Source organism: Sarcophilus harrisii, chromosome 3, assembly GCF_902635505.1.
Source record: "Sarcophilus harrisii chromosome 3, mSarHar1.11, whole genome shotgun sequence".
Lineage (NCBI taxonomy): Eukaryota > Metazoa > Chordata > Mammalia > Dasyuromorphia > Dasyuridae > Sarcophilus > Sarcophilus harrisii.
In genome coordinates, this window is record NC_045428.1 from 437,729,480 (window position 1) to 437,753,534 (window position 24,055).

At 33.8% G+C, this 24,055-nt stretch overlaps 1 protein-coding gene across 2 annotated transcripts in view; it reads left to right on the forward strand.

Annotated features, from left to right (window-relative positions):
* LNX2 (ligand of numb-protein X 2) overlaps positions 1-23,184 on the forward strand; it is a 95,332-nt gene extending 72,148 nt beyond the window's left edge. For both annotated transcript variants that reach the window (XM_031960752.1, XM_031960753.1), the window contains 5 exons: positions 1,021-1,161; positions 9,607-9,784; positions 13,505-13,736; positions 18,842-19,000; positions 20,865-23,184. In XM_031960752.1, coding sequence (XP_031816612.1) covers positions 1,021-1,161; positions 9,607-9,784; positions 13,505-13,736; positions 18,842-19,000; positions 20,865-21,000 — 846 coding nt within the window. In that variant the 3' untranslated portion in view covers positions 21,001-23,184. The remainder of the gene's footprint in view (positions 1-1,020; positions 1,162-9,606; positions 9,785-13,504; positions 13,737-18,841; positions 19,001-20,864) is intronic.
* Positions 23,185-24,055: the final 871 nt, after the last annotated feature.

The following is a 24,055-nucleotide window of genomic DNA, read 5'->3' on the forward strand; positions in this document are numbered from 1 at the left end:
ATATAAAAACGGTTCTTAGTTCTAGGCAGCAACTGATAAGCTACTTTTGAAATAATTATGATAATCAAATATATTGTCTTTGTAGACCTAAAAATATCAGATGTCAGATTGCTTGAAGTAGCCATCAATCAAATATTGATGAAAAATGATGAAAAAATGAAAAAATTTAGAATCCTGATTAATAATTTGTTCCTATTCCATTTAAATGTGTTCTGACCCTTTACTGTTTAGCTATTTGATAATTCTAAAGCTCAAGATTCTGTTTTAAGATTTTTAATATTTTTAATATCAAGCATTGGCATCATGATACAACACAGGAATATACAACTTCAGCAAATTTTTTGGCATTGTTTAGATAATCCTATGTGTTTTTAAAAAATATATATATCCATGAAACTTTGATCTAATGCCTTTTTTTTTATCTCGGTAAACTAACCTGTATCTTTTTTTTTTTTTTTTTTAATAGCCATTGTAGCATTTAAATATTTTAGGACAGAAGATGTCATTAAGAATTTTAGTTGTGAGTGTTCAGGAAAGTTGCTTCTTGAATCTTCAATTTTTATGCATCTTTACTCAGCCTTTAGTAGGAGGAAAAAAAAAAAAGTACAAAAGGTAACTCGAATATAAAAAGGCAGAAAGAAGGATAATCATATTTCTTTGTCTTAATAAGGCAATTTGGAATTTAGTGATGGGGGCAATTCATGAACTGATAAAAAAAAGAAAAAGGAACATCTGGAAGTGAAATAAAAATTTCTGACATAAAACTTATTTTATCAATAACACACATACACATGTCAATCTGGGGACTTGAGAAATATTAGCAGATAGTTGTCTTCTTTCCCTAATCATTGTTCCCCTAAGTCATTGCCCAAATGGGCCCGGGCCCCTGCTGCAATTGTGGTCAGCTTAATTAAGAATTCCAGTAAGATGCAAAGTACTGGAAAAGAGTGATTCTAGTTGAATAATTCTTAAATTGGAAGATACTATTAATGATTGACTGAAATTGTGTGTTTTCCTCAGGCTAGTGGAGAGAGAGTGAATTTAACAATTTCGAGACCAGGGAAACCACAGACCAACAGTACTAACAGGGAACCAGGAACTCATAGCAGCAGCCAGCACCAGGCACAGCAACTGTATCATAGCAGACCCAGCTCACATAAGGTAAGAACTTTTCTTTGTTTTTTAAAAGACCCAAGAACATAGTGACCATTATTAATACTGTTAAAATTATCTCACAAATCAGCTCAACATCCAATTTATTTCCCTTTTAAAAATATATATTTAATTCTCTGTTCTTTTCTTTTTATTTAGCAGCACTATTTTGAATACTTTCAAAGATCCAATCAGTTTTTGTGGCAGAAGGAATGTTAGTAAACATTTATGAAGTATATACTTATGTGCCAGGTACTGGACTAAGTGCTATAGTTACAAAAAGAGGCCAAAAATAGTAACTGCCCTCACAGACTGTTTGTCCCAACTTTAATTCCAAAATTCAGAAAACAGAAGTATTCATCAATACTTTATTTTCTTTTACCTCAAATAATACTTTAGTTAATTTCAATCAAATTATGAAAGTAGTTAAACAGATTGAAGGTTCATTCTTTTATATCAGAATAGAAGTGAAATATTAGCCTCTTAAAGATCTCTCCTTTAAGTAAAACTTCAACTACTTTTAAAATTAAAATATTTATTCATATACTTTAAAACTCTCAATTAATTTCCAAAGTGCTATTGGTAGTTTGTGTGTATCTGTGTTTCACACATGTATCTCTTTCCCCCCACCCCCCAAAAAAAGAAACTTAGTAGCAACATCTGGCTTTTCTATCAATCAATGCTTTTACTGAGTTTTTCTGCCTGACTGTGTAGTGTAATCTGACTTTGTACTGTGTTACTTGATCATTACTTAGAGCTTTAGATACTTTATTTCAATACTGGACAAAAAAGACTGCTGATGCAATAGAAATCTAAACTTTTTCTAGTATAATTATGGTTATATGAAATGAGAAATTGTTTAAAATAGAATTTGGGTCATTTATAGCATTTCCTAAAACCTTTGACTTATATATTGTATATTAAAAATTGAGTTATAATGTTGTCCTTTTTTTTGTTTAATTTTTACAATAATTTTAAAGATGTAATATCATGGAAAAATGTTTGATCCTATGAGAAAGTCAGAGCACATCAAAAAATTCCTCATTCACATCATGGTGTATTCTGCCAATTATATGTTCCCTATACATTTGATTCTCCCACTTAACTCTCTTGCAAAAAATAAGTCCGTTTATTTAGTCCACTCATTCCAAGTCATGCATATATTGAAATTATGCTCATACTGCACAGTTTAGTTTCACTAACAGTCTTACTGGCCCTTGTTAGAAACAAATATTATAAAAGACATATCCTGTATATAGTGGCTTCAAATATTTTACAGAACTTGATTGTCCAAAGAATCACATTGAAATTGCTTTTCTACCTTATTTGAACAGCTTACTACTAACCTACAACTTTCATTTGTCAAATGTTTAATGATGAAAATAAAAGACTGCTGTCTGTTAGCAATCCTTTTTTTAGCAGTCTCTTATTTAGAAAACTTTAATCAGTTGTCTTTGTAACTGAAATATACTTAAATAAACTAAATATTTAAATGATTCCCTTAAATAAACATTTGGTGATATTAATTGAACCCCTGTAGGGTACTTTGAAGCCATTCACATATCTTTGAGTTTCCTTTTGGCTACAGAAAAAAAAAATGTATATAGGGAGATATCCAGATTTTTTACTGAATAGTTCTTACTGAATTTCTAAAATTCAAAGGTTTACTATTACAGAAAGTATTTTTCTGATTGCCCACTTGCTATTGCTTCCTTTTTCCCCCTTCAAATTGCCTTAAGCTACCTGGGTAGGTGGTTGTGTGCCCTTAGGATCTTAACTCTTCCAGGTTAGAAACTGGCATATTTTTACCTCTGTATCCCCAATGCCTTGGCAACTTCATAATTTAAGTGAATAAATGATCTTTTAATTGAATTGTATTATTAATTCAAGTCACCTCTTTCAAAGGAATACATGAACTGGTTTATATTGGAAGTAGATGTATAAGGATGATTTAATTGTTTACACAAGAGTAGCTAGGTGCACCATGGATGAAAGAGCCTTGGGCCTGGAATCAAGATGACTTGAGTTCAAATGTGGCCTTAGACCTTTACTAACTGTGTGACCCTAGACAAGTCACTTATCCTGGCTTGAATTAGCTGTAGAAGGAAATGACAAATTGTTCCAGTATCTTTGCCCAGAAAATCCCAAATGGAGTAATAGTTAGATATGACTGAAAAACAACTGAACAACAAAAGTCTCACGAACAGAATTTGTAAAAACCATCCAGAAGTGACCAGAAAACTCCCTTTGATAAAGGTTTTGACATAATGAACTCACATTGTGTGTAGGAGACATTTTACTTTAGATTCGATTTAACCTTCATTTATTAGATATTTGCTACATGCAAGGCATTCTATGCCCAAGAGAACCCCTCCTCCCTACGCCCCCCCCCCAAAAAATTGGCCATTTCATTTTGAATATAGAGTTTGCATACACAAGTAAATTCAGTGTGGTTTAAAGAAGAAAATTAATTATATTAGCAATTGAGAAAAGACTTCACAGGAAATGGCATTTGAACAAACATGAAAGATTTTGAGAGATAATAGGGAAGAATGAGAGAGAATATAAATAAATAAAATTACAAATGTTATCTCAGTTTTTCCTCACAACCTCCTTGGGAAGTAGGTACTGTAATTGTCCCCGTTTTACAGACAAAGAAACTGAGATTAAGTGATTTGTTTTGGATTGCATGGCTAGTAAATGTCCAAAGTCAGATTTGAACTCATGTCTTCCAGAATCCAAATCTATGTCCATTGTACCACCTAGCTGCCTCATGTTCCAGAACATTTTGGTTAACTAAAACCTGTTTTTTGTTCATATTAATCTTGTGTGAGTAAAAATTAAAAACCTGACTCTCAAAATGATACAGAGGAAGACTTGACATTACTGAAATAAGAAATTAAGCAAGAGTGAAAGAAAGGAATACAGCATCTTTAAAAACTCCCCCCAAAATTTTATTTGTGGAAGAAAATCTCTGACTCGGAGATTTGAGATGTGATATCCTCAATTAACCCATTATGACTTCTTTAAAATGTAGTCTTGTACTACATTTTGGTAGTGATATTTGCAAATGAAATTAATATGCTTTCATAGTAATTTGCAAATGAAATAATGATATACTTAGAAAACCTCAAAGAATCAATAAAGAAACTAATTGAAGAAACTAGTAGCTTTAGTAAAGAAGATGCAAAATTAATTCACAAACTCATTAGCATTTCTTTACAATTCTAACAAAACAGGTAAAATGTTATTAACAGAAATTTTATTCAAAATCACTAGACTGCAAAACATTTGGGAAGCAACCTAAGAACATTCATATAAAACAGGTACCAGTACAACCAAAAACGTTTTTTATAACATCTAATAATAAAAGCCTAACAATTAAAAACCATGAACAAAAAACAATGATTGGTAAACCCAAGAATATGAATTACTTTAAGAAAAGGTCCAGTTCAGCAAGAATTATTTGGAAAAAGCCAAGAATATTTAGCAGAAATCAGGTTTAGATCAAACTTGTAGTACAAATAACTCAAAATAAATACATAATCTCAGGTTAAAGATCACATAAAAAGAATTTTTGAGAGAACTTTAACAACTGTTGCTTAGGAGAAGGATGTAAATGATTAATTTTTGATACTTTTTTTTTTTCAATATCACCTTACATATTCCACTGTATCCATCTCTTCACTCTGTTGAGAGAGCTGTTGAACAATTTTTATTTAAAGTCCACTAAAATAACCCACGTTGAAAAAGGTGTTTGTCTTCTTTTAACTCAATATTTCACACTCATGATCCTCTATATGTACAAAGAAATGGGGGAAATACCTTTTTTTCGTGTCCTTTCTTTGAGACTAAGCTTGATAATTATAATCTCAAAGTATTCATTTTTGATTGTTATTTTTTCCATTTACATTATAATCTGGGATTTCACCTCCCATGTCCTGGCTCTGGTGACTTCACTTTGCATCATTACTGTATTCACCAAATTCATTGTTTCTTAACAACACAGTAATATTCCTTTACATTCATGTTCCACAGTTTGTTTAAGCCATTCCCCAAGAAAGTATATTAAATATTAATACATTGTTGGAGCCACAAACTGTTCTACATGTTGGATATCAATTTAGATTGTGCAAGAAAATTGTTTAATCTGAACATAAACCCCTTAGTAATACTCTCTCTCTGGTAGAAAAAGAGCTGGAGACAAAATGTATGCCTATAAATTAAAATATGGCTGAAAAAAAATTATGATATAAATGTAAGTAAAATGTTATTATGTGATAAGAAATTATGAACATGGAGAGTTTGGCAAACTTGAAAAGATTATATGAACTTTAGCCAAAAAAAAAGTGGGGGGGAGGGGAGAGAGAATTTTTTAAAATTCCATAGTGGATTGTAGGAAAACAAATAAGACCACTAAAGCTTGACTCCAAGTAACTTGAAGAAACCTACCTCCTTCCACCTTCTTTATGGCTCCAAGATAGAACATGACTAAATGAAGTCACTGGATAGGATGGTTTTTGCTTATTTATTTTTTTATATCATAAGAGAGGATTCTTAGAGGGTTTCCAGAAATGACAGGTATCAAAACAAAAGACAACTTTAAAACAGAAAATAAGTAAATAAGAAAATAAATTTTAAAAAGTGTTTTTGGCACCTTAAAAGTATTCAAGTACAAAAATAAGCAGTACTCAAGGACTGTATATAGATAAGGCAGCAGATCCACCTTGTCCTGGTGCTAAATTCAGAAATGTGTTATTAGTATTTTTAAATACAAGTTATGTTATAATGTCACTGAAGGTAATGTTGTAATTAACATCTAGAAACAAATAGTCATTATATTTCATTGCTTTTGTCAGTTTTAGAAATCATAATTATATTTATCCTATCCATGATGTCATCATGACTCTGCGTATGAGAAGAATATTCGCTTGACTAAGGAATATTTTTCAAAAGTAATGTGTGGTGTTTTTTTCCTCCCTTATCTTCCTTGTTATTCTTTTTTAAATGCCTTTGGAATATTTATAGCCATCTTAGTGGATTCCTTAGTACAGATTCCACTGTCAAACTTTATATGGCTAAGTATTTCTCTAGAAGCCAAATTCTGCCAAAGACTGTGTCTGCTTTAAACATTTCATTGGATTACTCCTCCCCACCAACTTAGATAAGATACTCTCATTATAAGTAGCACTTACACATCCACATTCCTTCACATACTTTGGAGATTTTTAATTTATTCCTCTGCAGTACTTCCCTAAACTTTAAGTAGAGGATCCTCACAGGGGTCGTTAAACTACGGCCCACGGGCCAGATTCAGCAGCTGAGGACGGTTATCCCCCTCGCCCAGGGCTATGAAGTTTCTTTATTTAAAGGCCCACAAAACAAAGTTTTTGTTTTTACTATAGTCTGGCCCTCCAACAGTCTGAGGGACAGTGAACTGGCCCCCATTTAAAAAATTTGAGAACCCCTGCTGTAGAGTTACTGTAGCAAAACAATTTCCTTGCCTCTCATAACCCAGTAAGGCTGATCCTCAGGTGATAAATTGAACTAGGGAGATTTTGTTTTATCACCCTTAATGGGTGATCAGAAGATTGTATTAGAGCTGGAAATGTCCTTAAATGATCTTTCACTTTCATTTAATGCTTCATTGATCCTCACAACAGTCTAGTTAAGGAAATACTATTTGTTATTTTTTGGTGGGATAGATTTGCTTATGAGCAAACTGAAGCTGAAGTGACTTAAACCAGTATCACTTCAGCAGATGAGTCTTTGAGGTGTCAGGGTATCCAGCCCAGGGCTTCCTAATTTTGTTCACTGCTCTCTGGTGTTCTGCACTCTTGCCTACTCCATTGTGCACTTAGACCATCATTAGGTCTTGTTTGAAGCATTTCTTTTATATTCATTCAATAATCATTTATTAAGCACCCACAATTGGGTGCACGTTATTGTGTTGGGCACTGGAGAGCAAAGACAAACAAAGAGACTTTCTCCTAGGGATTTACATACTATCAAGGGACTACACAACTGATAAATGATTATTATAGATAAATTGACAGATATTTTAGGAGCAGAAAAACACTTCTATCTGGTGGCTAAAGAAAGGCTTACTGTAGGAAGGCAACTCAGGTGACCTGGAAGGAAGCTAGGACATTTTAGATCTAAAGGTGGAGGTGCAACATGATTCAGAAGGAAGAGCATTGGATTTCAAGGCAAGAACCTTGGTTTGAATGTTGGCCACGCTATTTATCCTTATATGATCAGGGCAGGGGCAAATTGTTTAACCTTTTTGGTGTGTTCCTCCTTTTGTAAAATGAGTTCTGGGTGGCCTGAATGGTCTCTTGTGGCTCTAATTTTGTGATCCAGGGAATAGATTTCAGGTGTGAGGGACAGCTTGTGCAAAGGTAAATAGGTGGGAGACAGAATGTCCCATACAGGGAAGTGCAATTCAGTTTTGCTGGGACAATGGGTGCTTGATGGAAGAGAATAAACTCAGAAATTAGTTTGGAATATTTCCAAATTATGAAAAACTTTTCAGGCCAAACAGAAGAATTTGTATAGAAAAAAGGGTCATCTCTTATAGTAGGGTTTCAGAATCGTTAAAGCTATATTTTTCTTATGTGAAAAGATTAAGATATATATCTGTTTAAATATTGCCTATTATTTCTTTTTAAATGAATAATTGGTTAATAAAATAAATAACTGTGAAACAGCAATTTTTAAGGTGAGCTAAGTAGAAGTAAGTGACTAGTCAATTTATAATACAGTTTCAGATCTCTAAAAATCCTAGGATTTTATATTGTGTGGTGGATAATAACTAAGGAAACAATCCAAAGACCCTGGAGACAGAGTGAAGACAGATTTTTATGTATTTAAAAACAATTAATCAAATGAGACCAGCTAATTAAAAGAAAACTATTAACCAGAGCACATAATTAGATAATCTGATTTCTCATTGGAGAAAAGATTAGGCACTTTGCAAGTTAGAAGAGGAGAAGGAGAGTGAACAGGTGAAATTCCCTGAAACCAGAAAAAGAGATATCTTTCTCCTGCTAATACCTGTATTCAATCAAAGAAATGTAAAAACAGAAAGATTAGTGTGGAGTCAGTTTTCAGATAAGACATAGATTCCTTGAAAAGTATAATTGTGAACAACCTCCTTGCACCAGTCTTTTCATCTGAGTTTCTGGTCAGCATTAAGTAGGTCCTTAGTTAAGATTTTCTAAGCAGGAAGCAGAGGTGATCCAACTTCCAGCCACACAAGGATTGGTTCAAACAATGCAATAAAGATTTCTCATAATTCCCATAATTGAATAAACTTTTCTCACTAGACAAAAATTGGACTAGATTCATAATTGAGTCTTTGTACTTCACTCAGTTTCCATAGTTCATTCATTTGGAAACTAAATTGTAGTCTCTATATTTCAACCAAGACTTGGTGTGATCATTATTCAAGGCCACGCAGATACTACTACATCAAAGTAGCAGATAGTATAAGAATGAAGAAATGAATTAAACATGCAACTTTTAAAAAATAGAAATCAACACATTAAAAAAAAACAAACACTAAACACCAAAACAAATTTCGAAAATTAAGAGAGCCAAATTGAAAGCATAAAATTTATTAAATTGATAAAAAATAGTTTTTATTTTAAAAAAACTAATGCAATTTGATGTGTTTAGCTCATTTGATTTGTACTAGAAATTATTAACATTTTTAAAATGAAAAAAATTTACAAGAAATAAAAATGAAGTAAAGGAAATTATACATTATTTTACATGCCAGTAAATTTGATAACTCAGATGAAATATACAAATATTTAACAAAATAATCAAAATTAATAGAAAAATAGGAGAATTTAAGTAACTCTTGTTTCAGAAAAGGAAATTGAACAAGTCATAAAGGAACTCCTAAAGAAAAAAAGTGTGAGGTTGTTTTACAAGTGAATTTTATGAAACTTTCAAATTAAAACTAAATCTAATATTAAATCAACTGACTGTAAAATTCTAAAAAGAAGGGGTCAAAAATTGAAGTCAAAAGAAAAAAGATTTTTCAGCAATTTTTTTAAATGCACAGACCAAGAGACTAAAGCTTATAAAGAAATACATATGAGCAAAAAAAAGTTTCAAAAGTAACATACTGAATTTATTATAAACTTAAAGAAAAGAAAACCATTTTCATGTCCTATCCTCATTGTGTGCCTTATTTCCTAATTTCATTTGGAGTTTGGATTCCAAATAATTTTTTAAAACTTGTGTCTTTAAAATACTGTATAAGTAAATTTGATCCTTATAAATATCTTCTGTCCCTTAACATAAGGACAAGATGGCTTTGTAAATCTTGTGCTAAAGTTATATTTAAGTATATATTGTCAATGTAATATAAGAAAAGCCTATTTTTCCCCACTTGTTTTTTTTTTTTAATTACTATTTAGTAGATATTTTTCCTTGTTATAGGATCTTTCTCAATGTGTAACATGCCAAGAAAAGCACATTACTGTGAAGAAGGAACCACATGAATCCCTTGGAATGACAGTAGCTGGAGGAAGGGGAAGTAAGAGTGGTGAATTGCCAATTTTTGTGACCAGTGTACCACCTCATGGCTGTCTTGCAAGAGATGGCAGAATTAAACGAGGTAAAGTTTGATTTTGAGAATATGTATTTATGTATAAAATTTTAATGAAACATTTTTTTTCTTAAAAAAAATCATTATAGGAGACAGGAAACAAAGGGAAGGAAAAGCATAAAAGATCAGGAAAGATGGAAATGCACAATTAAAAGTCATAACTGTGAGAATGAATGGGATAATAAAATCAGCCATAAAACTGAAGAGGGTAGCAGGATGGATTAGAAACCAGAGTCCAACACTATATTGTTTATAAGAAACACAATTGTTTATATGAATATAAACATCCCTAATTGACAAATGGTCAAAGGATATGAACAGACAATTTTCAAACAAAGAAATTTAAAACATCTCTAGCCATGAAAAAAATGCTATGAATCATGACAGATTAGAGAACTGCAAATTAAGGCACTTTTGAGATACAATTTCACACACCTCTCAGATAGGCTAAGATGACAGGAAAAGATAATGATAAATGTTGGAGGGGTTTGGGAAAACTGGGACACTAATGCATTGTTGCTGGAGTTGTAAAATGATTCAACCATTCTGGAGAGCAATTTGGAACTTTGCCCAAAAGGCTATCAATCTGCATTCTTTGATCCAGCAGGCTACTACAGGGTCTATATTCCAAGAAATATAGGAGGGGAAAGGACCCACATGTGCAGAAATATTTGTAGAAGCTTTTGTTTTTTAGTGGCAAGGAACTGGAAATGGATTGGAATGCCCATCAGTTGGGAATGGTTAAATAAGTTATGATGTATGAATGTAATGGAATATTATTATTCTGTAAGAAATGATGAGCAAGCTAATTTCAGAAAACTCTGAAAAAGACTTACATGAAGTGATGCTAAGTGAGTTGAACAAAACCAAGAGAACATTGTACACAGTAACAAGGTTATGTGATGATCAACTGTGATGGATTTAACTCCTCAGCAATGCAGTGATTCAAGGCAGTTCCAAAAGACTTGTGATGAAAAATGCCATCCACATACAGAAAAAGAATTATGGAGACTAAATGTGGATCAAAACATAGTATTTTCATCTTTTTGTTGTTGTTTGTTTGCTTGGTTTTTTTTTCCTTGGTTTTTTTTCCCCCTTTTGAACTGATTTATCTTGTGCAGCATGATGAATATGGAAACCTTTAAGCTACATTGGATTGCTTGATGTCTTAGGTAGAGGGGAAAGGGAGGAAAATTTGCAACACAAGGTTTTGCAAAGCTATCTTTGCATGTATTTGGAAAAAATAAAATAACTATTTAAAAGAAAAACACAAAACACCTGAAACAGGAAAACTGTATGCAATTAAAATAATGCTTGAACACAACCTATTATCAGTTCTAAACATGGAAGTACCAAATGGCATAGCATCTCAAGTCTTGGAAGAAAAGTTAAATGAGTTGCAGGGAGAACCAGTCAGCTAATTAATAAACTATTAAGTGTCTACTATGGGTGGGCACCATGTTTTGTGCTCAGGATGTGAATACAAGTTTTTTAAAAGTCTCTGTGCTTAAGGAGCTTACAATTTTGTGAGGGAAGATGGCGCAAAAAAAGGAAGCTGAGGTAGAGGGAAAGTCCCCAATACAGGGACGTGATGAAGAAGTCCAAAAGCAGTGTAGGTAATGGGAAATGAAAGACTAAGCAAAGCTTCTTGATTAGAGGCCCTGAATTTACATGGCCTTCGATCAAAAACTCCAGGCAGAGGGGCAAAATTTTACCTGCCTAGTTCTCACATCTCACATCTAACATCACAGGTTACTGATGAGATGTGAGAACCAGGCAGGTAAATTTTTGTGGGATAATGAGATTTCCTAGTGATGAATTCTCTGAAGTATGAGGCATAATATATATAGCTGGTAGGAAATGGAGAGGAATAGAGTATAATAGTAAAAGAATTGTAATTTATCCATTCTCAGAGTTAGATAAATCTAACCAAAAAGAAGAAATTAAAGACCTGAATAGAATTTTACAAGTATTAGATATAATGGTTTTTTTGTGAATACTGAATAGAAATGTGACTATGTTTGTTCTCAGTTGTGCTTGGTACCTTCACAAAAATTTATTGTAATATTAGGCATAAAAGTATCATGAAACAAATGCAAAAAAGCAGAACTATTTAATATATATATATATATATATTAAGGAAAGCATCTTTCAAGCAAAGATTAAAAATTAATTGAAGATCAAATAGCTTAGTCCTAAAAGTGGATAGATAAAAGAACATATTATTCCTTCAAAGGCAGTGACAGCAATGAGGCAACATACCAAACTTAGATATAGCCAGATCAATCTTTAGGGACTAAATAATATACAAAATGACTGCAACATGTAAATGAGGAAAAAACCCTCAAAGTCAAAAGTAAATATAACAAAATTATACAGTGTAGAATGGAGAGAGATGATAAAATACCCCCACACACATACTTTATCTCTTTTTGGAAGTGGGAAGTACCTAGATGTTATATGTTATACATGTTTCTTTACTTTTTCAGTGTTTTGATCAGTTCTCATTTTTTTTCCTCTTCTAAAAAATGCTGACACATTGAGTGGCTCTTGGAGAAGGGGAGAGGAAAGAAAAGGGGTGTGTGTGTGTGTATGTATTAGAGAGCGAGCAGGAGAAGTGGGGGGATACTGATGTAGGAAACAGGAAATATCAATAAAATATCAGTAAACTATGTATTTAATTCTATGTGTGGTTTTGTTTCAAGTGTATTTCTTTTTTTTCTTTCTTTTTTGCTGAGGCAGTTGGGGTTAAGTGACTGGCCAAGGTCATACAGCTAGGAATTAATAAGTGTCTGAGGTCAAATTTGGACTCAGGTCCCCCTGACTTCTATCCACTGCGCCACCTAGCTGCCCCCAAGTGTATTTTTTATAAACAACATATTAAATTTCTGGTTTCTAATCCATTTGTTCTTTTATTCACTTTTAGGACCATTGTTCTATCTACTTCCAGCCTATTTCTTGACTTTGAACTTTGTTACAGTTTGACTTTGCTTACTTTGGTGTGGGGTATATTGTCCCAAGGCTTTTTTCACTCCTGCTTTTAGAACTATCTCTGTGTGTCTAAATTTTTGGTCATTCCAAGGTGGTATGATTTGGGGAGAGTATAGGTAAGGAAATTGCCATCTTAGTCTATACCTCAGTCTTTACCGAGAAAGGGCCCCTGCTCCCCTGCAAACACTAGTACTTCTCTGTACCTTGGAACTATGTCCAGGATCCCTGCTCTCCAACAGCCAAAAGTGCTACTATTTTTCTCTACCATTGCAATCAAGCCCCTGCTCCCCAATGACTGCTCATAAACATTCCTCTCCACCCTGGAATTGGGACCCAGAATTGCATATGAGCAAAATATGACATATGACACTCCCAGTGTCAGTCCAGAATCCCTTGTAATCTCTTTCTTACCAATTGTATGACCTTCTTTTACTGTCTTTGGGCTGAAAGCTCACAAAGTTGCTGACTATAAGTCCTTGTTAACAGTATAATAATCGTTTCCCTTTGTAATCTTTTATCTCATTGTCCTTTTTTATGTTTTTGAGCAAATTAATTGCGCACGCACACACACACACACAACTTATAGGTAGTCCATACTCAGTTCCCACAGTCCTCTCCCTGGGTGTAGATGGCTCTTCATTACTGAACAATTGGAACTGGTACTGATCAATTTCCATGTCACTCTTTATTACCATATAAGTTTTTCTTAAGCATTTTATTGGTTGTATTTCTCAATAGGTGATGTGTTGCTGAACATCAATGGCATTGATTTGACTGATTTAAGTCATAGTGAGGCAGTTGCTGTGTTGAAAGCCAGTGCTGCTTCCCCAGCTGTTACTCTCAAAGCTCTAGAAGTCCAGATTGTTGAAGAACAGACCCAGCCCAATGAAGAACAACCAAGTACAATCAGTGAAAATGAGTATGATGCCAGTTGGTCGCCATCATGGATCATGTGGCTTGGACTTCCAAGGTACCTTTATTTTATTTGCTTTTTGGATTATTTTACTTGTATTCTTTCTTTAGTTGAAAAGACACAATTCATTCCTTCTCCAAAGTACTTAACTCATTCTAAGTTTTGATATTATTTATCTTATTTGTTAGACTTGAAAAGTTAATATTGTTTTAAACTTTTTATTATTGCCTTTATATCACCTTTATTTTGAAATCTATTATTCCTTCCTGAACAAGCCATGTCTTACAACAGGAAAATAAATAATATAGTAAAGCAGAATTCTCCTCCCTCCCCAAACTAAATCTGGCATTGTAGCATGCGGTCCATACCCATTATCGTCTGCCCTGGTAAAGTCATTTTCATTTCTAGTCTTTGACATTTTAATTCCACTACATTCAAGGTTTTTGTTGTTGTTGTTCTTTCTACCTATATTGTTTTGATCATTGTTTATACTGCCTTTCTTGTTCTTCTAACTTCTTTCTGCATCAGTTGTATGTCTTCTTATGCTTCTTTGAATTCTTTTTACTCATTTCTTTCAGTGCAGTAAGATTTCATTGCACTCATTCCACAGTTTGTTTAGCCATCTGATAAGCATCTGCTTTGTTTCTAGGTCTTAACTGTCAGAAAAGGTGGTTAGGAATAGTTTAGTGTAGCAGTAGCCCTCTGGTTTATTCTGACAAGTGGTACCTGCAAGTTAGGTTTCTTCAGGGATCTTGATGAGATTCCCCTGTACAAGGCTTACAGTCATGTTCTTAAAACTACAGCTCACGAGTAGAAAAGCCACTCTTCTTTCTGATAATCCTGGGCCATTGAGGTACTTTAATTTGTTCCCATTGACCTTAGACTCTGTCCCCACTATATGCTGCTTCACTGCCTGGTTGTAATCATGATACTACTGAAATCCTGGCCTGGGGTCCTTCTATACCTTTTTCCAGAAAGCCAGAACCCTTACCTTGGGGTTCAACAAGTATACCCCCAATTCTGCTCGAGAGACTTGAAGCAGAAATCCCAGTGAGATGGTTGCTACAGTAATATGGGAGGAGATGGGCTTGAGCCAGGTAGAAGCTGTGTGAATGGAGAAAAGGGATCAGATGGGAAGAATATACAAATGTAGAAAAGGTAACCATGATTGGATCCATGGAGTGAGGAAGGGAGGGGGAAGAGCTCAGGATAATGCTGAAATTAGATATTTAAGAAATTAGAATGGTGCCTTTTACAGCAACATTTGAGAGCTGAAGTTTGTAGTTGAGGGATACTTTTCTCCTCCCTAAATTCTGTGCACCTCTACAGTGCTCATCCACTCCATTTACTGATTGTGTAAGAACCATCCACATTCTCTAGGGATTCTAATCTGAAGCATGACAACTCTTCGTAAATTCCTCTACTGCTTCTTTAAGGGGCTTAGTAAAATATTAATCAGTTAACAGTTTAATATATTTGATCAGCAATTTTGTACATTATTGTACCTTTGAGACTAGATGTTTTCTGGTTTAATAGAAGTATTGTGAGTTTAAGGCTTTTTGGCTTCACATTATATAGTGCATTTCTTTCCTATCCAGAAGATATTAATAATAATGAGAATGAGACTAGCTAGCATTCATATAAGGCTTCAGATTTGGAAGACACTTTACAAATATCATCTCTATCTAGAAAATCATGTACATTGTGAGACTATTTTTATTATGTGTGTGAAATCAGAAATCATTATCCAAATAGTGACTTTTTCATGAAAGTTTCATACATCTCTGCTCTTACTGAAAGCCCTTTCACTGAAAGTGAATGTGAAGGGTCAGAGACCTTTGTCAAACCAATGGATTAATGAAAAGGACCTGGCATTCTCACCCCCCAGCCCTAGAGAGCCCACTGCCCCTTTCTACTCTGTGTGCTAAAGAGCGAGGTTAGTTAGACTGGAGATTCTGGCAAAGGGTGTCATGATCTAACATTTCCTTTAGGGTCAGCAATATTAAGGAACACTTTTTGATTATTAAAAACATATGGTCAAAGAATCTCTACCTTAGGACATCCAACTTTATTTAAAGCAAAACAAAGTAAACCCCTGGAATATTAAATACTTCTATGTCCTTCAGAACTGTTTTGTCTTTCTTCTTTTACTGTCCATTTTGGTGTTGTCTTAGGGAAATGATGCCCAAGAAGCAGAAGATAACAAAAGGGAGGTGATTTGTTTTTTTGTTTGTTTGTTTGTTTGTTTTGTTTTCAATGTTTTGAGAGGAAGACTGGAAGGGAATAACTGACCACAGAAGAAATAGGGTCTTTCTCATCTTCTGTTTCTGTTTTCTCTGTAAAGAAAAATAACCTTTGTACTAGAAATGACAGGAAAAAATGTAGTTCACCAGGGCTACCAAGGATAGGATAGTCCAGTTTCCCTTTTTTAATTCAAGTCACCAGGCCAGATGGGCTTCATTCTCTGGCACTAAAAGAGTAGCTGAAAAAACTAGATAAGACTTCTGAGCTCCTGTCAGGGACATTTGAAAGGTCATGGTTTGCTCTCACTGTCCCCCAGGCTTGGAATGCACTTCCTTCATTCCTCTTGACTCAACAAAGCCCCTCTCTTCCTCTGAATAAACTTTAGGAGCCATCTTCTTGTATGAAAATATGTCTTTCCTGATTCCTCCCTAAGTTCCAGTGTCCCTTCCCCAGTGATCTTGAATTTGATTACTTGGCATATATTGTATTTATGAATATGAGAGTGTTATAGATGTATGTGCATAGAAACATATTTACATATGTGTATACACATTTTTATATATAAATAATATCTATTTGTTGTCTCCTCCATTGGAATATAGCTTTTTGGAAATGGGATTGCTTCATTCTTTGTACCTAATATACTACCTGCAACATAGTATGTGTTGCTACATTAATTCTAAATAGAAAAGGGCAGGAGATAGTCGTTGAACATAATAGAAGAGGAAGTGATAATTACCAAGAATCAGAACAACTATATTGAAAATAAGTTGGACTAGACTTCCTTTATTTATTTATTTTGGGGCAGTTACTAAACTAGTAGATAAGACATACTATAAATATCATTGACATCAGCTTTAGCAAAAACATTTGTAAAGTATCTTATACTATTCTGTAGAGGAGATGGGGAGATATGAATTAGATAATTATATAATTAGGTGGACTTAGACTTGATTAGATAGCCAACATCAAAGAACAACAGTTATCACTGGTTGTCATTTTGACTAGAGATTTCCAGTAGAGAGCCTGAGGGATCTGTGCTGTTTAATATTTTTATCAAGGATTTTGATGAAGGCAGAGATAACTTGCTCATCAGATTAGCAGATGACACAGGGCCAGGAGGAATACAGTCAGGATCCAACAAGATCTTGACAGTCTGGAGCACTGAGCTAACTGTAACAAGATGAGATTCAGCAGAGAATATAAAAGCTTTCCCAAAATCAGATTCACCAGTATACTCTGTGGATAGAAAACAACCAAAGAAGCAAACGGGCTCTGGAGTTCCATTGAGAGACGTGTAGGTCCCAGGAATAAGGAAGTGTGAGTGTCTCTGCGTTGGCCTTCACCAGCTCACAGTATTAACATTCATTTCTGGACACCAGTTTAGGAGAGAAATCAATGAACTGAAAAGCATCAAGAGCAGAAGCGTCCACGTTGTCAGGTCATATAAGAAGCAATGGAAAGAAAGGGTCTGTTTAGCCTGGAGAAGAGAACACTCAAGGGATAGAATACAGAATAGTTGGATTCGATGTTTGAAAGATTGTCACATGGCAATTAGTGGATGGAAGTTGCAAAGAGGACAATGAAGGCTTGATATCAGGAAAAACTTTCTAACAATTAAAGTTCTGTAGAAGTAGAATGCATTACCCTGGGGGATACTAGGTTCTTGGAGGTATTGGATACTTGGAGGTCTTCAAGCAAAAGCTAGATAAACCAGTTGTGGCTTTTAGAATGGAGATTTCTTTTTGAGGATGGAGATTGAATGTTTTTTCTTTCTTTCTCCCTCCTCTCCCCCACCCCTCCCCTCTCTGCTTTTTCCCTTCTCCCTTCCCCTTCTTCTCTTTTTCTCTCTCTCTCTCTCACCCAAAAACATTAATGGAAGAGCAAGTGGGATCTCCCCCTTTCCTGCCAGCCCATTCAAAGTTTACAACAGAATTCCAAAAGTGTATTCCTTTTGAACTTATTTCCCTTTCCCTCATTCTTCTATACCTTCCTAAAAAGAAATGCAGGCAATTGGAAAGTTTCTTCTACTGAGTTGACTGGAAGTATTTTTATAGGGGAAAAAAAATCACTGCTGAAAAATTAAAGTAAAATTTTAATTTAGTAAAAAGTGGGGCTTTTTTAATTGATTTTTTTTTTTTTTTAACTACAGCAACATCTTTATATTTGTAGTTTAATAGTTATGTTATATTCCCTTCCTTTGGGCTTTTTACACTGGGGCCAGCTCTCAGAAGATAAATATCTCATTTTGACTAATTCATTTAGAGATGGACTTAGTAGAGCTTTTCCACAGTAATTTATAATTCATTAAAAAATAAAAGATGATTAGAAGTCACTTACTGAGAACAACAATTTAAGTGACAGGAATAGATAGATATAAATACGTGTGTGTGTGTGTGTGTGTGTGTGTGTGTGTGTATCTATAGTCTTTGTTTTTTGAGGAGAGAAATATGCAGAGGAATTACAGTTAATTCAGTAAGTGCATTTATATTAAAATGTTACGTTTAATTGAACATGTTTAACCTATATTGGATTGCTTGCTATCTGGGATGGGAGAGAGGGAGAAATTTGGAACACAAGTTTTTCCAGAGTGAGTGTTGAAAACTATCTACACATGTATTTTGAAAAATAAAAAGCTATTAATTAAAAAAAAAAAATGTTGCATTTGGGGTGGTATTTATTGGATGAACTAAGGTGAGCATTCCCTTTGTTTATGTATGATCATATTTTGACCAGAATTATGCAATGTACTTTTAAATAAGTGAGCTTTATTGTGGCTTTTTGATAGAGGAAAGGGGAGGAATACATCAGGAAATGTAGATCATATAAAAACAAGATATAGCAATAAATAACTTGTAAAAAAAGAAAGGAAAGTACACCCATGAAAATTTAATGTTTTCTTTATTATTCTTTAACAGTGTTCTTCATAGTTTCCATGATGTTGTTCTACGAAGAAGCAACTTGGGAAGTTGGGGTTTTAGTATTGTTGGTGGATATGAAGAAAACCACACAAATCAACCTTTTTTCATTAAAACAATCGTCCTGGGAACCCCAGCTTACTATGATGGAAGATTAAAGTGAGTCTGGAAACTGGTTGCATGTCTGTAAAAGACATATTATAATATGTTTAAATTGATACAAAAGACCAGATTCAGTAACTTGTAGCCATTTTTAAATTAATTAATTTGTTTATTTATTTTGCTGAGGCAATTGGGGTTACTTGCCTAGCTGTAACTAGGAAGTGTTAAGTGTCTGAGGCCAGATTTGAACTCAAGTCCTCTTGACTTCAGGGCTGGTGCTCTATCCACTGTTCCACCTTGCTGCCTCTATTTTTAGATTTTTTTTAGTCTGGTGAACAAGACTGGATATGGGCTAGTCACATTGGAGAAAAGAACCGTACCTGTGTGAAAACAATGACTTGAGGGCTATCCATAGCTGGGCATCCCCAGCTCTTAAGGACTTCCTTGTTCTCAGTCAGAATTTGCAGCTGAGGGAGGCAGGAAATTGCCCTTTGGCATATATCTATCATGCATGAGATAATGATATATGAAAGTTAGCTCTTAATGCCTTAGTTTCAGTAGCAGCATCTACATTAAAAAAAAAAAAAAACCAAAACCATAAAATAATGGAGTACAAGATAGATGGTTGCACTTTATAAATGATGCTGACAACTAAATATTAATTAGATTAATATCATAGTTCATTTACATCAGAGAGCTTCTGTTGACATAGGTGAAGACTTTTTGAAGGAAGAAAATAAATTGATCATTTCCACACTTAGCATTATAATTTCTACTTCTGATTATACTGTACCTTACATAGAGTGTAGGCACTCTATATAAAAAGTTTTCACGACTAAATCACAGCTAAAATGAAAGTCTCTTAGACTTGGAAGTAAGGAAGTTACCAATGCCTCTGAAGAAAGTGATTTCAGGAGATTGCTGGGGCCAGAAGCCAAATTGTAGAGGATTGAGGGAATGAGTGGGTAGTTAAGAAATTGAATGCAACAAGCGTAGAGTAATTAATAAAAATAGACTAGAGGAGAAAATTGATAGCTTGAATGGGGGAGATATCAATGTCAAGAGAATGGGGGGGGGTGTATACACTTATTTTTAATGATAGTGGCTTTGCTATATTTTTACTCAGAAGGAAAGGATCAGAGAAAGAAAAGATTGATGATTGATTAAAACAAAGTCCTATTGGAGAAAAGAGATGATGAATTTAAATGGATTGCCGTTTGTATTTGCTTAAATACTAATTTTGATTCATTCAGGACTAATTCTTTTGGTCTATGTAAAATTGCATAGCTATCCTATTTTAGGACTAGAACAATATTAGCAGCTAAATCTTTCAGGCTTACTTGAAATTTTCTTTATTCTGTCCTTAATAGTCTTTAAACATAGACCCCCTCGGTCTTTATCATTGCCACCAGTCAACCCTAGGTCTATCAGATGTTGTCATTCTCTAGGTTCTGTTTGGAATAATATTGTAGGATTCTAGATTTGGAGTTGGAAGGGACCTTAGAAGTCAGTTAGTCCATCCCCTGCCTTATTTTGCAGATGAGGAACTAAGCTCTGAAGATTGAAACTTGTCCAAGAACACACACTGAGTGGCACAGATGGGATGAAAGCCCAAGGCTTAGGACTAAATGCAGTACTCCTGCTATTATGCCACAGTTACTGCAATAGAACTGGCAGATCCTTGGAGAAATTCCTCTAGATTAATTTTAAAATAAGCAGAAAATAAAATCTTATTTCTCTTTGTATCTTCCATAGGACATAACATAATGCCTTATCTGTAGTAAGCAAAACCTTCATTAAATTTTTTTGAACAAATCAACTGCAACATGCCTTTATAGCTTTAGGCCAAATGATTATCTAATAGATGTCCTGTGTTGAAATTCTGTCAGTAATATTGGATATGTTTTGTTTGTTTGTCCAGGTGTGGTGACATGATTATTGCTGTGAATGGGCTGTCTACTCTGGGTATGAGCCATTCAGCACTCGTTCCCATGCTGAAGGAGCAAAGGAACAAGGTTACTCTGACGGTTATTTGTTGGCCTGGAAGCCTTGTATAGATTTGTGACGTTAGTTCTACTTCAGGAATCTTCCATTCTCGCAGTTTCTAAAGAAACACTTTGTTTTGTATTTGTGTTTTTTTCCCCCTAAGTCATTGACACAGCTAGTGATAAGCAAAGCCCAGAACTGCTATTTTGGATGATTTTTATTTATCTTTTATTTTAATTTAAAGAACTTGCTTCACCTTCCCACATTTGTTTTTCAGCTTAAAAAACAAAACAAAACACTAGTTCCACTAAACACTAGTTTATTTTCTAAAATTTCACACTTTCAAGAGATAGATTGTGGCCTTTAACTGTGAACGAAACCTTCCCAAGATTTGGACATAACCAATTGCATCATAGAATTTTTAAATTTCTTTTTGCTGTTTTAAAAAATAAATTGTAAAATATATCTATTTGTCTTTATGGTGAAGATTCACATCAGTCATACTTAACAAAACTATAAATGCTGTGTCATTTGTTAGAATCAGTATTGTGAAGGGACATAATTTTTGTCAACACCAATTTCCTAATTTCATTGGTGCCAACATTTCAAAGATTGGTCTTATTAAGTGGATTTCTAGGCCCACTTATTTCTACTTCACTCTGTTGGTGTTCAGAATGAAGAAGATACAGGCCTTGTAATACTAAAGAGTTTTTTTTAATAATGTGCAATATGTGGAATAGTAGAAAATAATTAGGGGATATTATGCTCACTAATGAAAAAGAAATTAACAAATAAATATAGGTTTAGTTGTAGTAGAAGTTGTGTTTAAGCTAAAAACCAAAACCTTTAGTAGGTAACTTTCCCCAAAAAATGATTTATTACATAGGAAAATTTTGATGAAAACATTTTTGCTATAATTATTTCTAGAATTTATATTAGTTATCAGTAACCTAATGAAGAAACATTTTTGTGACTTAAGTAATTAAACACAGTTGAACTTTCTTAAAGAGAAAGTACATTTATAAAAGCATATGCCACAGTTAAGTGAAAGAGATTATTTCATTTTAATCTAATTGAATCCTGAGTGAGTTTTTCCTATTTATTCATTAAACTAAAAAATTAAATAATATAAAAGACCAGATAGACCTGCCATGGACCTGAGTTTTATGAGATTTTTTGTTGTTAAAATCTTTCAGATATTGAACCTGAGACTTTTATTTCATTAAGTTTTTTAATTGACTATAAAAATACAGCTAACTTTTTTCTTTTATACAACATAGATATCCTTTGAAGAAATATATAAAATGGTGTGCTAAGTAGGAAATAAACCCTTTACATTTGTTAATGTTATACATACTTGAAAAAGAGTTTCAATTAGAAACTTAGTTCAGAACCTGAGCTAATTTACAAGTGACCTCTGTATTGTAATGAATGGTATTAATTATCAGAGAATGTATTTCAAAATTGCTACAGTACATCGTGAAGCATGAACCGAATTTTTTAAGTTCAGCAATTACATTGCTGGGGTATAAACTCTCTATAGTATACAACTGATTATTCTAGCTACTTTTGAAATAATTTTTAAAAATCTATTTGGCGCCAATAAATTGCCATTATCTCATTCATCACTATAGTGGCCCTGGTCAGCACATATCCAGGAAACAACACAATGTTCCTCTCATACAGTATATTACTGTTGCATGATTATTGGCTTTTGAAGCAATCTAATAGTGAAATACTTTGATATTCTATTTGACATGCAACAAGTTTCTTCTTGCTTCCCAAAATAGAATTTTGTAATCTACTTTGCATTTTTTTTTTTAACATTTTATAAAAATAAGTCATCTCTTGGGGGAATTGCTACCAGCCAGTATCTTGACATAAGCTTTACCAGATGTAAAGTGCTACAGGTTAACTAGATGATATAGGTTTTAGTATCTTGAGAGGAAAAAAAAAAAAAAAAGAATCTTTTCCAGCATTTTTTTATCACAAAAAATATATATTCTGTCTTGCACAATAGATATTATTGCAAAAGATGTAGCTTTTGTTTAGAATGATATTTGGTGATGGAAACTTGTTCATAATTTATTCTCATCACTCAAAGTATCTCTTTCCCCTTTAAGATCTTGTAGTTAGATATTTTTGTTTGTTCTTCTGTGCCTTCAGTTTAAATTATTTCAAGATTTTTCAAATGTTCTTAAATAATGGTGTGATGATTTCCATTAAGGATGGAAATAAAAGTCATCTTGCTCATATTCGTGTTACTTGTCTCCTTTCTTTATAACAAGATACATTCAGTATTATTGTTCTATGAGAAATGATCAGCAGGAGGATTTCAGAGAGACTTACATGAACTGATGCTAAATGAAATGAGTAGAACCAGGAGATCATTATACACGACAGCAACCAGATTATAGGATCATCATTCTGATGGACATGGCTCTCTTACAACAATGAAATAATTCAGACCAGTTGCATTGACCTTGTGCTGGAGAGAGTCATCTGCACCCAAAGAGAGGACAGTGAGAACTGTGTGTGGATCACAATATAGCACTTTTTACTCTTTGTTGCTGTTTGCTTGCATTTTATTTTCTTTCTCATTTTTTATCTGATTTTTCTTGTGCAGCAAGATAATTGTATATAATGCAATTTAAAATCATTTTCATATTTGATTATTAAATGTACATGAATTTAACCTCCCTACCTTTTAAAATCCACTCCCCTTTGACAAAACAACAACTCAGTCTGGAGGAGTGCTACAGAAAATCTCTCGGCTCTGGTCATTTTCTCCAGATGTCCCCCATACCTTGGGTACTGTCCCTCCTCATCTCTGCTTATTGGCTTCCTTTAAATCCCAATAGGTAAATCCCATCTTCTGCAGGAAGTCCTCTAAATTCTAGTGCCTTCTTCTTTTTAATTATTTTCTACTATTTATTCTCCATATAGCTTATTTGTTCATAGTTCTTTGTGTTGTCTCCATTAAGTTGTGAGCTTCTTGAGAGCTGAAACTGTCTTTCTTATTTGTGTCCTTAGTGCTTAATATAATGCCTGACACATCATAGGCATAATGCTTACTGACTGACTTGACTGACTTTGTAAAAATTCACTCATCATTAAATTACATAT